The sequence below is a fragment of the Periplaneta americana genome, chromosome 1, assembly GCF_040183065.1.
Source record: "Periplaneta americana isolate PAMFEO1 chromosome 1, P.americana_PAMFEO1_priV1, whole genome shotgun sequence".
NCBI lineage: Eukaryota > Metazoa > Arthropoda > Insecta > Blattodea > Blattidae > Periplaneta > Periplaneta americana.
In genome coordinates, this window is record NC_091117.1 from 129,992,907 (window position 1) to 130,010,327 (window position 17,421).

Below are 17,421 nucleotides of genomic sequence, written 5' to 3' on the forward strand. Positions count from 1 at the left end.
CCATAAGCATCACTGTTTAACATACACTGCTTATACACACACGTATCACTTTATATTCACTTATTAGCAAGTTTATGTCTGCCATCTCGACTCCTCGAGCAATATCTCGAACGGATGAATAGAGAACTCTGGGTAATGTACCCAACACGTAGTTCTAATGTTCACCACCTACGACGCTGGGCGCTGATCATCTTATTTCAACCCCCCGCCGCCAGATGGTGCTGACCGTAGTTTCGCATCCTATTATATATTTATCCATGACTGAGGGTTATACTGTTCAAACATCTTTGTTAAATGACATAAAAGAGGAATCGGTAGGGGAGAAAAGTTTACGACTTCTTGGAAACATATGTATTGCTGGAGAATAATATTCTCAGCAAATATTTGTGCGAGGTGAATATATATTTTTAATTTGGACAACAGTTCTTTATTGTTTTTTGACATAATTTATGTGCGGTTTATTTTAAATGCATTAAAGTATATAAAATGTACGATAACGACGTAAAAAGGCTAAAAAAAAGACATTTAACCTTAAAATAGGCAACGAGATCTAAAATAGGCAAATAAAAAAGGCAAAATAAAATTTGGGCCTATCGTTCCTAAATGTGTGGAAACGTGTTTATCTCTAATATGTCTTTCATACTGTACAGTAGTGGCAAAAAAAAAACCGGACCGACCCTTGTAGCTGATTTCAGAGCCTTGTTCACTCCAGAGCACGATAGACTGGTAACCAAGACTTTCGTGGTTCGAATCCTGCCTGGGAAGGAAACTGTTTTTGTTCCTTATTCAAATTTATTCCCAATACTTTTCGATTGCAGCGATATTTTACTACTTAATTTACTTATTATTCCCAGAACATGGATTTTTCCAGCAATAGGAAAGTATTGGGAATAAATTTGAATAAGGAAAAAAAAAAAGTTTCCTTCCCAGGCAGGATTCGAACCACAAAAGACTTAGTTACCTGTCTATCATTCTCTGGAGTGAATAAGGCTCTGAAATCAGCTACAAGGGTCGGTCCGGTTTTTTTGCCACTACTGTACATACACTCAGTTTAAAAAAGGCATTTTGCCTAACATCCGGGCTCTAGTTATCACACTGATGTCCTCCACTGAAATCCATATACTGTAGATATGTTTAAACAAAAAAATTTCCGTCTGACGACCTCTGAGTATTTAGGTTGTTATAAGTGCGAAATGTTTTCTAAACATACATGAAATTCAATATTAAGATAATTAATTTTAAAGGCTTTGCCCGATCGCTTCAATGATGTCTCTTTTTCCTCTACCGTTATTTTAAATTTATCATAGTTGCTACATATTATTGTAGTAAGCATATATTTGGAGTACGAGTAATTTTTTCTCGGTCTTTCTCTTTCTGCTAATAATTTTCTCCTCCATTTTTCCGATATATTATAACTAAAACGTATAATTCTATCAATGAATTTAATTTTTCTCCTCTCTAATTTTTTCACTGATATTCTACTTTCAGTTAATTTAAAACTGACAGTATTTAACCATTTCTCTCTCTAGCTGATTGGTAACATTCTGAGCCAAATCCACATTTCCGTTATTTCAAGGCATTACTGCACTTTTCTTTATTTCCAATTTCCCAACTTTTGATTCCATATAATAACATTTCACATAACAATTTGTCATAAATGTTTTCCTTATTTGAACATTTATATGGCGACAGGTCAATAATAGATTACTTTTATTAATGAAGGCTTGTTTAGTTAAAGCAATTCTTCTTTTAATTTCGACTGAACTTTTATTGTTTTATACAGATGTTTATTAAATGCCTCTCTTTCCAACTAATTTCAAAGTTCTTCATACACCAGAAAAATTGTTTACAATCTACGCTATCGAAGGCCTTCTCGATATTTATAAATCAAATCAGTAAGCAGTACGGTTATGCTGTTAACACTGACCTGCCTTGCGTAAGTGCATTTGCATTTGCAGATGATTTGGCTTTAATCGGAAAAGACGAGAGATCAGCGGTTGAACTTATCAATCTGGCAGAGAGTAAGCTAGCAGAAATAGGCCTTGAAATTAATCCCCACAAAAGTAAATGTATTATAATTAAAGAAGGAAAATTGTCGCCAGGAGAACTTACATCGTTACGTGGGTCTGTTATTCAAAGTTTGAAAAACAAGTTAGAAAGCATCAAATACCTGGGTGTTGATTTTAATGACGAAATAAAGTTAGATAAAAAGAAAATAACTAATTTGTCATATGATCTCAATAATCTCGTCCGATGCATATTGTTAAAACCAGGCCAAAAAATGAAAATAATTAACGAATATATATGGCCAGGTCTTGTTTATCCCTTGCAATGCGCTCCACTCAACCAACTTCCTGAAAATTTTTTGAAAAATATTGATAAAATTGTCAGAAGTGTAATCAAGGAAATATTGTCCCTCCCACATGACACTCCGAATGCCATGCTGTATGCATCGAAGAACGTAAGAGGTCATGGAATTCTGAGAGCTGAATGGGAAGCCAGTATTCAACACTATAACATCTGTAGGCGACTGGAACACGTGAATGATGCACATCTACATCACATGAGAAATCTAGAAGAGGAGAAGAAAACATCTCTCACGCGCCTGAAGATTGCTCCACACAGCGTCACTCCTCAAACTAAAGGAAAACATCTCAGAGAAATTCTCAGAAAACAATCATTCCAGTCATAGTGCCAGCTCCCACATAAAGGCAAATGTGTCTGTGCATTTGAAGAATGCCCCAAAGCCAACTCCTGGATCTCCTCTAAAAAGTGTCTTTCGTCCTCGGAATACATCAATGCCATCAAGATATCTTGCAACGTCACCGCAGTGAGATCTGTCCCTGGCAGAACCTTCAGTACTATCCGTTGTCGCCATCCCGGCTGCAGCGAGACTGAAACACTTGGCCACGTACTGGGGTTCTGTAAGAAGGGAGAGCTACTGCGTAACAACAGACACCATCGTGTCCGTACAGCAATTGCTAACCTGCTAAGAAACAGAGGATGGAAAGTACATGAGGAGATTCATTGTGTGTCTGAAGATGATTCTCATAGAAGAGTCAATATAATTGCCATCAATAGAAGAACCCAGAAAGCGATGGTCTTAGACCCTACGATTTGATTTGAACGAGACACAAATCAAGCACTGCAGATTAATGATGACAAGCGAGCTAAATCTGTACCTTGTCTTCCATACCTCAGTGAAAAATATAGCATTTCGCTTTACAACTGGGATGTTGCAGGCTTACTATTTGGAGCGAGAGGTTGTTTACCAAAATGTACATGTAATATTCTTAAATCCTTTAAAATTCCCTTTTATGAGGTTCAGAAGATTGTAATGGAAATTCTGAAGGCCTCTCTTCAAATTTTACACTATCATCTATATATTAACACGTAAATTTTTGTTTTAATGTACAAATCTAATCCGTATTTTGCCCGTTTCATTTCCCCTTTATCTTTTATGTTTATTAATTCCGGATCCCAGTGGTCAACCTCACCTGAGGACGGATGATTTTAAACCTTAGTAGTATTAGATCACAATTAACTTCTAATCTTCTAATATACCGATGTTTCCATTGTCAAAACTGATTATATAGTTCCTCTGAATCCAAATTGATAAAATAATAATAAAAACATAATAATGTAAAACATATTCAACAGTAAAAGTAATTAAATAATAATTACACATAAGTGTAAACATGGACAACTTTACAACAAAGAACTTCCCGAAGCAGACGATATTAAATATTTAGGTATGCATTTAGATCGTCGATTAACATGACGTAAACATATTGAAACTAAACGTAAAGAATTAAACTTTAAAACATCAAAAATCTATTGGTTATTGGGACCTAAATCAAAACTGTCATTAGAAAATAAACTTCTTGTTTATAAAGTCATACTGAAACCAATCTGGACATACGGCATTCAACTGTGGGGAATTGCTAGCAACTCAAACATTGAAATACTGCAGAGGTTTCAGTGTACAACTTTACGTTCCATTGTCATTGCACCATGGTATGTCCGTAATTATGTCATTCATCGTGACGTAAACATTTCAACTATGAAAGAAGAAATCTCCAAGGTCAGTAAAAAATATCTGCACCGATTAAATCAACATCCCAATCATTATGCATTAAATTTGCTGGATAATAGTCAAACAGTAAGAAGACTTAAAAGGACCAATGCTCTTGACCTTCTATTCATTTTTACTACAGCTATTTGAAACATTGTTATTTTTCTTTTGGAGTGTTGTCATGGGATAACATCTCCACTCACGTCATATTCTTTTATAATATTTACTTACTGTGTATTGTAGACAGATTGTAAATGTGGCATAAGTGTTAAATTAAAAAAAAAATGGACAGTCGAACCGAGGTCTTCATGCATACTGGTGCACATTGTTATCCGTTCGTCTATCCCGACTTCCCAAACAAGATGCAACTGATGTGTAGTAAAAGAATCAGTTGGCAACATAGTTTCAAAACATTTTTTCTACGACCATACTGAAATGAAGTTATTATGCAATGATCATCTGTATCGAAATGACATTAATTTCGATATATATTTCTCATTTCAATAAATACCATTAATTTCGAGATGTTAAAAGCTTTAATCAAACTGTAAAAGTGTAGTAAATTCAATTATAAGGGTTCCTACAAAAGAGTTTTCAGGTTTCGAACACATGTAATCTACGTTCTATGAATCTGAGGTGCATGACAATAGCACCATATAAAAAGAAACTCAAAAAGTTTAGTTGTGGCAACACCGTTTTCCTAATTGGTAACACTGCCTCATAATAACGCATATAAACAAATTTGTTCATTCTTAAGGTGAAATGGCTGCTATAGAGGACAGAAAAGCTTGATTTTCATGTGAACCGGTCGGTTATTAAAATGCAACGGCATTACCGGACAAAGTGTGATGCAGGTCCACCCAGTGGGCCTACAATCCGTAAATGGTACATTGATTTTAAGGCAAGATTCTTCGCAAGCGGTTGCGATTTCATCCGAACCGACTACAGTTGCTGCAAGCCCTAAAACCAGAGGACAAAGTGCTACAAAGAAATTTCTGAATAAATATGCAGACTTTAATTAAAAACGATGATGAATGTATTCGTTCCGCGGTGTTTTCTGACGAAGTCACTTTTCATCTTTCTGGTAAGGTGAATAGACCTAACCTCAGAATCTGGGGGTCGGAAAATCCGCGTATCTACGTGGAACTTGACTATAGGCTTTATGTGTGCCGTGTTACCAAGATGGACATATTGAACATCTTTAAGGTAAGGAACAAAACTTTTTGAGTTTCGCTTTCCATTGGTACTATTTTCATGCACCTCAGATTCATAGAACGTAAATCACATGTTTTCGAAACCGGAAAGTCTTTTGTAGGAGCCATGGCGCATAATAGGCATTCAAATGCAGGCCTACGTACATACGTAAATGAAGAAATAAAAATTCTATTCAACTCAATTCATACTCTAAATTCGAAAATCATTGGAGATCTTATCAGTACTAGCTGTAACTTAATCGTATGAATTATGTAGATACGAAGTTATAAGTACATAGACGCAATAATATCTCTTTGTACGTAAAATAAGAGGTACACAGAGAAATCAAGAGATAAATGTTCCGAATCTATTCAATCCATGGAATGATATCACAAGCCTAAAATACAAATAATTTGTTGGTACTCACCGGTCGACAACTTTGGACCCCACCCGATCCAAAGAAGTATTCCCTGCCATACGCCACTATCGCAGTGTGCCATATTCCATCTACTTGGTGTCCTAAAACAGGGAATGATTACATGGATCAGTTACATAATAATAATAATAATAATAATAATAATAATAATAATAACAATAATAATAACAATAACAATAACAATAATAATAACAATAATAATAACAACAATAATAACAACAATAATAATAACAATAATAATAATAATAATAATAATAATAATAATAATAATAATAATAATAATAATAAATCTGTAGCCAAAATTTTTCTGGTAATTTTCGATTTTCCAAAAATAATTGGTGTTAACATGTATAATTAACCATCCTGAAACCGAAAATCGCTTTTTTGAAATTTTTGTTTGTCTGTTTGTCTGTCTGTCTGTCTGTCTGGATGTTTGTTACCTTTTCACGCGATAATGGCTGAACGGATTTCGATTAAAATTGGAATATAAATTAAGTTCGTTGTAACTTAGATTTTAGGCTATATGACATTCAAAATACGTTATTTAAAAGGGGGGTTATAAGGGGTCCTGAATTAAATCGAAATATCTCGCTTATTATTGACTTTTGTGAAAAATATTACATAAACGTTTCTTTAAACATTATTTCCGATAAGTTTTATTCTTTGCAAAATTTTGATAGGACTGATATTTAATGAGATAAATGAGTTTTAAAATTAAAATAACTGCCATCTAAGGCGGTGTAATGAAATAAAAAACAAATGACTTCGTCTATATGGGGCCTTGGACAACAACAATCGAAAGCTATGAAACATAGCCTACAGAGAATGTTTCTGTGTTTGTATGAAGTAATATCGGACGCTAAATTAACCGATTTGTATAATTAATTCTTACTTCACCATTGGAAAGTGCAGTTTCTCTAGATGGACATAATGCTATAATGTTATTACAGTAACTTCTGAATGAATCGAGAACAGGTAAGATTAAAATAGCTTCTTATGCACAGAAAACTTGATAGGCTATTCTGAATATTCGTGTCCTGTATTTCTTAAAATAATGTTTATGTACACATTAAATCTAAATGATGTCAATCTTCATTAAACTATGGTTGCATGTAATAAAAATTAAGAAACATGTTACAGGAATTGTCATTGCACCAAATGAGTGGTCTCTGGACCAAAATGATCGCAATTTAATTATTTAAATACAATTTAAATTAAGTAACATATTAAACGATTTATCCTTCTATCAAGCACGAATGTTCCCTGGATCAAATGTCCTATTTTAATTATGTAATTACTTTATATTTATTTCTAACGGGTGCAGCGGAGCGCACGGGTACGGCTAGTTATTATTATAAAATTGCAGGGAGTTTTAAAAAGACCGACAGCACTTATATGTTGTGCAGAACAGCAAACAGATAATTTTTCAAGAGGGAATCCACGTCTGGAGAAACAGTTTGGGCGATATGGGGCGTCAAAATAAGACTACACTTGAGAAGTGATTATTTCAAAAGTGTGTTGCCATACTGGAAAGAATGGGACACAACAATTAGATGTAATTCTTAAAAAAAAAAAAAAAAAGAAAAAAATCGAATCAAGAAGAGCAACACATGCATTATAAATGATTTCGAACTTTCGACCTCAACTTCATTGCACAGCATACATTGACGGTGCAAATGAATGGGCCCACAGCTTCAAAAATGCCTGGCTGTGTACGTATTTCAGCAGTAGACGCGATTCTATTGGAGTTTCATACATAGTATGCTTAATACAATCCGATAGGGAATAATTCAAAGGTGTAAGATCTGTACAGGCCATGAAAAAGGGCATCCTCTGCCAATTCATCGACCTGGATAAGTAACATAAGAATCTCCGCACAATGGTATCAAATTAGGATGGAGCTCCGTCATGTTGAAGCCACATTTCCTAACGAATGCACAGTGAATCGCTTCTAGTAGAATTTGCAATTTGCAATGCGGTACCTAGCTCCGGTTAACCTATTTGGCAGTATAACATATAAGGCCCAATTAATTAGTCACCAATTATCTCTGCCAAGATACTGTATTTACACTAAACCTGTGCTGATAGCCAAGATCTAATTGTATACGAGGATTTACATCCGCCCACACATGCCTGTTGTGCAAGTTAATGATGCCTTTTCACTGTTCAGGATTGAATGAGAACCTGCAAGCAAGTCACCATTCTTATCCTTGGCCAATTTACCCTTGCCTGATATCCATTCTTAAATTCTTTTATGCCCTTACATAAATCTCTAATGTTTACATTCTTACTACTTGTTTCTAGCTCATTGAATTTTTCCTTCAAGTAATCTCTCTCTCTCTCTCTCTCTTCCCCCCCCCCTAAGTGTACGACTTGCTTCCCGTCTTTCATTGAAATAAATATCTTTATTCGCCTCAACTGGATCCTGTAAGAATTTCAATTTTCTTTCTACTACCGTGCAACAATCTTCATCAAACCACGGTTTCTTTTTCTTAGATTCATAATAACCTATGCTCTGCTCGGCTGCAATTTTGATATTATCTCTGATCAATACCCACTACTATGTAAGCAAACGCACGTTAATGCAAATCTAGTGCAGTGGTTCTCAAAGTTATAAGCAGGGCTGGCGGTTTCGGAACCCAAATAAGACGTGATTGCATATGTTTTATTTATTATTATATATATTAAAAGATCTTACATTAAAAACTATTACATATAAAACAGAAATATAAATTAAAGAAATGACCCCCGTATGAGCAAATGGTCGTGGTCGGGAGTTCAAAACCGCACTGTAGATAAGTAGAAAGAAGGCAAAAAATAAATTAAAAAAAAAAACAAGTTATGTGCACATAGGGTTACGACTACTCGTCTACGTCATGCAATACCTGTATACACTGAGCATAAACAACCACTGATTACAGTGATCTTAAGGAGGAGGTATTATATGAAGTTACTAGGAGTTCAGTTGTTCAGTGCATACAGCGGAAACAGTATGTTCCAGCAAATAAATATGAAGTAAAATATTGTGAAGGAACTGGACAGTAAGCAATTCAGTGCAAAGTTTGTCGTTCAGTTTCAAGAGGACAAAAACGCAATTAAATAGGTCCATTGTAATACTACTATAATACAATATGATAAGATAAATATTGCATTAATGAAAATAAGGATGCTACAGACATGCATTGCAAGTTACAAACAAAACCGGACAGCAAAATTGACTTTTCCAGAGAGTTGTATAAAATTAAAGAAAATAAAAAAACCTACCGTAAAGCATTTTTGAATGTTCAACGTTTGAAGTTCTGTAAGAACACAAACACCCGTTATTTCATGGTACAATCATTTAAAGAATATAGGAAAAGGGAAAAATATCGAATTACAATCGTAATGCATTTCGAAAATGTGTGCACATCGACTTTTCGGAAAGTCGACTAGATAAGTTATCTACATAATTTATTTAAATTATTCATATGTTGTTCTCTTAATATGTAGAATTGTAGATATATAAGTAAGATATGTAAAGATTTAATGTTATTTCAAGTTATGTATCATAACAGGGATGTGTAACTTAGCCTTGACTACCTGTTTTAGGAACAACTTGTAGTCTGTTAAAATTGTTCGTGTACACAGCAGATAGTTCACCCCACCGATGCACACACACCTTTGTTTATATGACCGTCTGCTCATGCCACGCGACTAACATCTAGTACGCTATAGTAAATGTACCATTAACCTTACGTCCACGGAATCGAAACCGCCAGGTCTGCTTATAAGCACTACGGACCCCTTTTCATAGATCAATATTTTCGCGGACTCCTTCGAAATCTTCAATGGAGTTATGGGTAGGTTATAGAATCGTGCAGAACCGGTTACGAAAAATATAAATTATATTGTGACAGCGACGTGAGATTCGGACTCACGACCAGCGTCCCGCAAGAAAGCAGATCGCGCGGAGCACGGAGGAATGGCGCGCGGCGGAGAGGGGAAAGGGCCAACGCGGCGAGAGAGTGGAGCGAGAGTGCGCGCGCAACTGCTGCGTACGCAGTGAATGGGGAACGGACCTTCCCGACTCTTCGAGAAGTCCGTCGAAGTGGAGATATCCAGATAATTCTCTACACACCTGTAGAAATTTCTCGCAACTATGATTTTGCTATAAAAGAAGAAGCGCCAGCGAACTAGAGCAGAGTTTTCAGTTGATTAGTCAGCCAGTCAGTGAGAAAGCCAGAGCAAGGAAGCCAGTCTTGTGCACCGGAGTTCGACTCGAGTGTGCGTCCGCAACTGCGTCAGCAGCCGAAGGCCTGAGTTCGAGTGCAGTGGACCGCAGTTGGAGGGACCTGAGTTCGAGTACAGTGAACTGTCTCTGGAGGTCTGTGGTTCGAGATACTGTGAACTCGAGTGACTGAGATAGAAGAACTGTGAACTGAGAACTGATAGTTCTGATTTGTAAATAGTGCTTTGTAAATATTAGTTAAGATTAACAGTTCATTGTTGTTCGTACTAGTCCAAGTAAATTGTCATTGTCGTCGGTGGAGTTTTATAACGAATATTGTGTTGAGTGAAAATCCAATTGTTGACGAGAGCGTTTAAGGCGAATTGTAGAAAGGAATTATTGTTGGAAGAATAAAATCCTATTGTTGTGAGTCAAATAAATTTACATTGGTGTCAGAATCGGGACATTATCGACAATGGAGAACCTACAGCAGATCCTGCAAGCCATCGCGGAAATGAAAGCTGAAATGAAAAAGGACATAAGTGATGTAAAAGCAAAAATGAAAGACGACATAAACAAGCACATCAGTGAGGTGAAGAACGATATAAGCGGAGTGAAAGGCGACATAAGCGGAGTGAAAGGCGACATAAGCGGAGTGAAAGATGACGTCACTACGCAAATTGGAAGCGTTTCGGCCCACGTAGATGGAATTGTCGCCATCGTAAAAGACGAACTTAAGGCCGATTTGGATAAACTAAACCAGAATTTTACAACTATAAACGAGACAGTAGCCGAGTTGAGACAGGATGTAGACCATTTCGATGGCAAAATCCGTGATCTCGAGCGTCGTCAAGAGCAGACGAGCGAGTTGCTGGACAAGACGAGTGAGATGATGGACAAACACGCTGAGGAAAACAAGCACATTCTCGCGTTGGTGGATCGCCAGGCTAGAGAACATAAACAGATAGTTGCCGAGGAGGTTCGACGTGCCATGCAAGAAGCGGCCACAGAGTTGAGGACTCCATATAGTGGCCCTGCGGAATCATCGCCTTCAGCCAGACATCACAACGTCAAGACGCCGAAGTTCGACGGTACGACGTCTTGGGCGATATTCCGTCGCCAGTTCGAGGCCATCGCAGAGCACAATGGGTGGACGCCAGCAGAGAAAACCACTCAGCTGCTGGCCGCGCTTCAGGGACAGACGTCGGAGATTCTTCACAGCGTTCCAGAAGATGGGACAGCCGCTGAGATAATGGCGGCCCTGGAGGGACGTTATGGTGACCATCAACTTGCTGCAGCATTTAGGACCCAGCTAAAAACGAGGGTCCAAAAGTCAGGCGAGTCCCTACAAGAATTCGCGATGGCGGTGGAACAACTGGCCCATAAGGCCCTCAGGGGCCTACCTAATGATTTCATCGCTGGAGAGGCGGCCTACACCTTCGGCAGCGGAGTTCGAGACCCGGAAATAAAACAACAGCTACTCTTAGCAGAGCATCGCACCATCAACGCAGCTCTGGCGGCGGCCCTCAGGATGGAGGCAGCCAAGTTGACTGCGAACGTCTCGGCATCGCACCGGATTAGGAGCGTCGCGGCGGCCGACGTCGAGGACCGTCAACCAAAATCACCCGAGCGACGAAGACGAGGATTGCCTACCTGCTGATCCTGCGGCGAGCCTGGGCACCTGAGGAGGGACTGTGACCGATCTGGTCACAAACAGGAAAACTAAAAGGGGCCGATGCGATGAGGGGCACGTCGGCGCCGTCATCACCATCCCCTCGGCTGATCTTGAAGACGGTTAACAGAAGATGCGACGATGGGCTGATTGCTGACGGATGGATAAGAGGCCGCCCATGCAGAGTACTGGTAGACACCGGGGCGTCGCTCACTATCGCCAGACCGGAAGTCGTGCGTGGCCTACCTGGGAGGACGCCGCTGCGCCGGTATGAGCTACGTACTGCCTCAGGCGAGAACCTGCCCATCCAGAAGGAGGTTTTTCATGGATCTGACATTGGGAAAGAGGAGACTGGAGATGTGGGTGTTCGTCGCCAACATCACTGAAGACGTCATCCTGGGACTCGACGCCATGCGGATCTTCGATGCAACGGTGGACGTCAGGCGCCGTATCCTGCGTTTTGGTCAGGATGAAGTGTTCCTGAGGGACGTCGAAGACCAACCCATGGCCAGCAGACTCACCCTGAAGAATCATGTGACAATCCCGGCAGGCTGCGAGATGGTGGTGACGGCAAGACTGGACGGACAACCTAAGAGAAACCTGCTCCTCGATTCGCAAACAACTCCGATAGATGGGGTTTATGTGGCCAGATCCCTACTCCCGAATCAGAAGGTGGTACCGGTGAGGGTCCTGAATGTCACCAATCGGGACAAGGAGGTGCCTAGTGGAACTGTACTAGGTAACGTCGAGCCGGTTGTGTCTGTGACGTCGCTGGCAGATAACGAGGAGTGTCACCGACCACGTCCAGTTCTAGACCCATCACTGAAAGAGCTGGCTCGAGAATTGCCGGCGAATTTAAGCAAAAGAGAAAGAAGACAAGTCCACGATCTACTGACAGAATTTCAGGACGTGTTCAGTCTGTCTGAAAACGACTACGGGAGAACGGAGAAAGTTCAGCACAGCATCGACACCGGAAATGCTCGCCCAATCAGACAACCTCCTCGACGGGTCCCTCTAGCTAAACAGAGGGAGATTGACAGCCAACTGGAGGGCATGAAAGCAAGAGGGGTCATCGAGGAATCCGACAGCCCTTGGTCATCACCTGTGGTGCTGGTGAAGAAGAAGAATAGGGACCTGCGTTTCTGCGTGGACTACAGAAGACTGAATGACGTCACCAAGAAGGACTGCTTTCCGCTTCCACGAATTGACGACACCTTGGACACCCTGGCCGGAGCAGAGTGGTTCTCGACGTTGGATTTCAAGTCAGGATACTGGCAGGTGGCGCTACATCCTGAGGACAAGGAGAAAACGGCATTCTCTACAGGCCAGGGACTATGGCAGTTCACCGTTATGCCGTTCGGCCTCTGCAACGCCCCGGCTACATTCCAGAGACTAATGGAGTCCGTAATGAGAAGCCTGACATACGACACCTGTTTGCTGTACCTTGATGACGTCATTGTGGTGGGCAAGACTTTCAACGAACAGCTGTTGAACCTGAGGAAAGTGTTCGAGAGATTGCGACAAGCCAGACTGAAGTTGAACCCGAAGAAATGTCATCTATTCCAGAAGAAGGTCAACTACTTGGGACACGTAGTAGGGACCAACGGAGTGGCCACGGACCCGGAGAAGCTACAAGCCGTCAGAGGATGGCCGAGACCGAGGGACAAGCAGGAGCTGCGCCGCTTTCTCGGCCTCTGCACTTATTACAGAAGGTTCGTAGCTGGGTACGCCAACATCGCTAAGCCTCTAACCCAGCTGACCGAGGAGAAACGACAATTCCAGTGGACAGACGAGGCGGAGTCATCCTTCCAGTCGCTGAAAGAGGCGCTCTGCACTGCTCCTGTACTGGGATATCCCATCCCTGGAAGGAAGTTCACGCTCGACACGGACGCTAGCAACGTAGGCATCGGCGGAGTACTCTCTCAGGAACAGGACGGGCAAGAGAGGGTGATTGCCTACTTCAGCCGAACACTATCCAAGGCTGAGAGAAACTACTGTGTGACGCGTAGAGAACTTCTTGCCATTGTGGAAGCCCTGAAGCACTTCCACAAATATTTGTATGGCCAGGAATTCCATCTGAGGACAGACCATTCTGCACTCACCTGGCTATTGGGCTTCAAGAATCTGGAGGGGCAGACCGCCCGTTGGGTTCAACGCCTGCAGGAGTACAACTTCACCTCTGAACACTGACAAGGGAAGAAACATTCCAACGCTGATGCCCTATCACGACGTCCGTCCCCGGATGGCTGCAAACACTGCCTGAAAGTAGAAGAGCGGGATGGCGCCCACACAGTCCGAGCAATTGCCGCCCAGCCGAGCCCAGGATGGGATAACGCCGCCATAAGGAGGGAGCAGCTGGAGGACCCAAACACTGGACAGTTACTACGTGATGTGGAGTCCGGCCAGAGACCAGTATGGGCCGATATCGCCAACCGCAGCACCACTTACAAGAGCTACTGGGCCCAGTGGGAATCCTTCACTGTCAAGGACGGTATCCTGAAGAGGATTTGGGAGACGGCCGATGGAAGGACCCGCATAGAACAGCTTGTCCTGCCCAGGGGCAAGGTGAAGGAAGTGCTGGAGGAGACTCATGCTGGAGTGACTGGAGGCCACCTGGGAGCCAACAGGACGCTGGACAAGTTAAGGCAGAGGTTCTATTGGTTGCATCAGAGAACCGACACGGAACAATGGTGCCGAAGATGCGACACCTGTGCAGCCAGTCGCGGACCAAGGACCCGCAGCAGGGGAGCCATGCAGCAGTACAACGTGGGAGCTCCTTTTGAGAGGATCGCCATCGACGTTGCTGGACCGCTCCCGGTCACGGATCGCGGGAACCGCTACCTGCTAGTCGCCATGGATTACTTCACAAAATGGCCAGAGGTGTACGCGATTCCCAACCAAGAGGCTTCGACGGTGGCCGACGCGCTGCTTGAGAACTTCATCTGCCGATTCGGGGTGCCCCGGGAATTGCATAGCGATCAGGGGCGCAACTTCGAATCCAACCTGATGGGAGAATTGTTCGAGCGTCTGGGGGTGCATAAAACCAGGACCACTCCCCTCCACCCACAATCCGATGGTATGGTGGAACGCTACATCAAAACCTTGGAAGAGCATCTGCGGAAGGTGGTGTCCAACCATCAACGAGACTGGGATGCCAGAGTCCCACTGTTCCTCTTGGCCTACAGAGCTTCGGTCCACGATACAACAGGGATGACACCGGCAAACATGGTCTTCGGGAGAGAGCTGCGCCTGCCCTGTGATCTGCTGTTTGGCACGCCACCCAGCGCCGACCAGCCAGCGACTGACTATGTGGCAGAATTCACCGAGAAGTTGAATGGAGTTCACCAACTGGCCAGAGAGCACCTCAAGATGGCCAGCGACAGGATGAAGGTGCGCTACGACAGATTAGCCAACTCTGCAGGATTCCAGGAGGGCGACCTGGTGTGGCTGTATCGACCTACCAGGACCAAAGGGAAATGACCAAAGCTGCAGCGTGCCTGGGATGGACCATACCGCGTGGTGACCCGGATCAACGACGTGGTGTACCGCATCCAGCGACAACCTCGAGGGAAGATGATGGTGGTGCATATGGACCGATTAGCAGCCTACCAAGGGACTGCCCAGGACGAGCAGCCCTAAGGAGGGGGCAATGTGACAGCGACGTGAGATTCGAACTCACGACCAGCGTCCCGCAAGAAAGCAGATCGCGCGGAGCACGGTGGAATGGCGCGCGGCGGAGAGGGGAAAGGGCCAACGCGGCGAGAGAGTGGAGCGAGAGTGCGCGCGCAACTGCTGCGTACGCAGTGAAAATGGGGAACGGACCTTCCCGACTCTTCGAGAAGTCCGTCGAAGTGGAGATATCCAGATAATTCTCTACACACCTGTAGAAATTTCTCGCAACTATGATTTTGCTATAAAAGAAGAAGCGCCAGCGAACTAGAGCAGAGTTTTCAGTTGATTAGTCAGCCAGTCAGTGAGAAAGCCAGAGCAAGGAAGCCAGTCTTGTGCACCGGAGTTCGACTCGAGTGTGCGTCCGCAACTGCGTCAGCAGCCGAAGGCCTGAGTTCGAGTGCAGTGGACCGCAGTTGGAGGGACCTGAGTTCGAGTACAGTGAACTGTCTCTGGAGGTCTGTGGTTCGAGATACTGTGAACTCGAGTGACTGAGATAGAAGAACTGTGAACTGAGAACTGATAGTTCTGATTTGTAAATAGTGCTTTGTAAATATTAGTTAAGATTAACAGTTCATTGTTGTTCGTACTAGTCCAAGTAAATTGTCATTGTCGTCGGTGGAGTTTTATAACGAATACTGTGTTGACTGAAAATCCAATTGTTGACGAGAGCGTTTAAAGCGAATTGTAGAAAGGAATTATTGTTGGAAGAATAAAATCCTATTGTTGTGAGTTAAATAAATTTACAATATATTGCTATTGAACGTTTGGCGCTGTAGTCAGTATGCAAAGCTCTTCCGTCCCGCGGAGTGTCTCAAGTTCGGTTTAACGAATATTAGAGTTATTTCTCACTATTTGTGGGTAGACGGTAAAGGCATACCACAATGAGCCATGCAGAGGTTCGAAGAGTCCTTGCAAGGACGTGATTATCATCGTGCAAGTCTACTATTTAATTGATAATTCTTCTCTCATTACAATCAATCAATCACTCAATCGATCGATCAATCAATCAATCAATCACTCAATCATTCATCGATCCATCCATCCATAGACTCATTGATTCATTCATCCATGGATTCATTTGCAGTATTTGTATCCAAAAAATCATATTTCCAAGTTCAGATTTGATTTACAATATAACGAAGTCTCATAGGACTAAATTTAACATTTGTACATAAGTACCACAAATTAATTGTCCAAATACATTTTCAATATCTACATTGTCCATGCTCCCATAACTTGCACACTTTACACGTAACCCATTCTTCCTGTGTAAGTTCATATTGTTCAATGCAATATATGCAAAATGTTTCGTCTTTAGTGTTATCTTCATATTTGTGTGGTTTATCTTGTATTTTTTGTTTAGACGATTTTCTGACTTCACGAAAGCCTCAAGTCAGGCAGATCCAGTCATCTTCTTGTCTGTGTTGAAAGGATGCTCTATATGATTGGCTTCTGCGAATTCGAAGGCTAATCTTCTAAATTCCACACAAGACATTCAGAAAAAAAAAACATTTTCTGCAGATTGATTGCATACTGTTTCAAACTGTGAACAATATCTGGAGCAAACACTCTTTTAAACCTGACTTAATTTTGTACATCTGATGCTGGAAGATCTTCTTTCAGCCAATGTTAAAGTATAATTCGTGGTACTCCATATTTTTTTTGCGACAGATGGTAGGCTTTTCTTCTCTTCTTTATGTTCACGTAGAGGTTTGAGTGCGTCCTGGTCATATTTGTCTTCAGTTATCCTCTTATAATTTAGAACCATTTTGCCGGTAATAAATAGAAATGTATATAATTGTTTTAAATTACGTACTTTAAATGCTATAATCACTTACTTTACATAGTTAACAAACAATACAGAAATCCTATCTTCTTGCTTTCCATGGGACAAGATCGGTAGCTTACTGCCAAAGTTGCCCCAATTGGCAGGAAAAACTTTTATTAATCAATACCCTTATTAGAGATTTGCAACCGGCTTGCCAAGCTCATAGTCTAATACAAATTTAGTTATTCTAAATAATGATGCTACTCACTAATATCGTCAATGTTGTTTCCTTAAAACATACAATATCATAATTATAATACGTCATGAGTTTAAAAAATGTATTTACCTGTCAGAACTGCAAATATCTCTTCACAGCACACAAGCGTTATTCACAGCA

The 17,421-nt window shown here is 41.5% G+C and overlaps 1 protein-coding gene across 4 annotated transcripts in view; it reads right to left on the minus strand.

Annotated features, from left to right (window-relative positions):
- Positions 1 to 17,421, minus strand: part of LOC138700920 (uncharacterized) — a 205,283-nt gene that overhangs the window by 63,329 nt on the left and 124,533 nt on the right. For all 4 annotated transcript variants that reach the window (XM_069827378.1, XM_069827352.1, XM_069827361.1 and 1 more), the window contains exon 3: positions 5,697 to 5,788. In XM_069827378.1, coding sequence (XP_069683479.1) covers positions 5,697 to 5,788 — 92 coding nt within the window. The remainder of the gene's footprint in view (positions 1 to 5,696; positions 5,789 to 17,421) is intronic.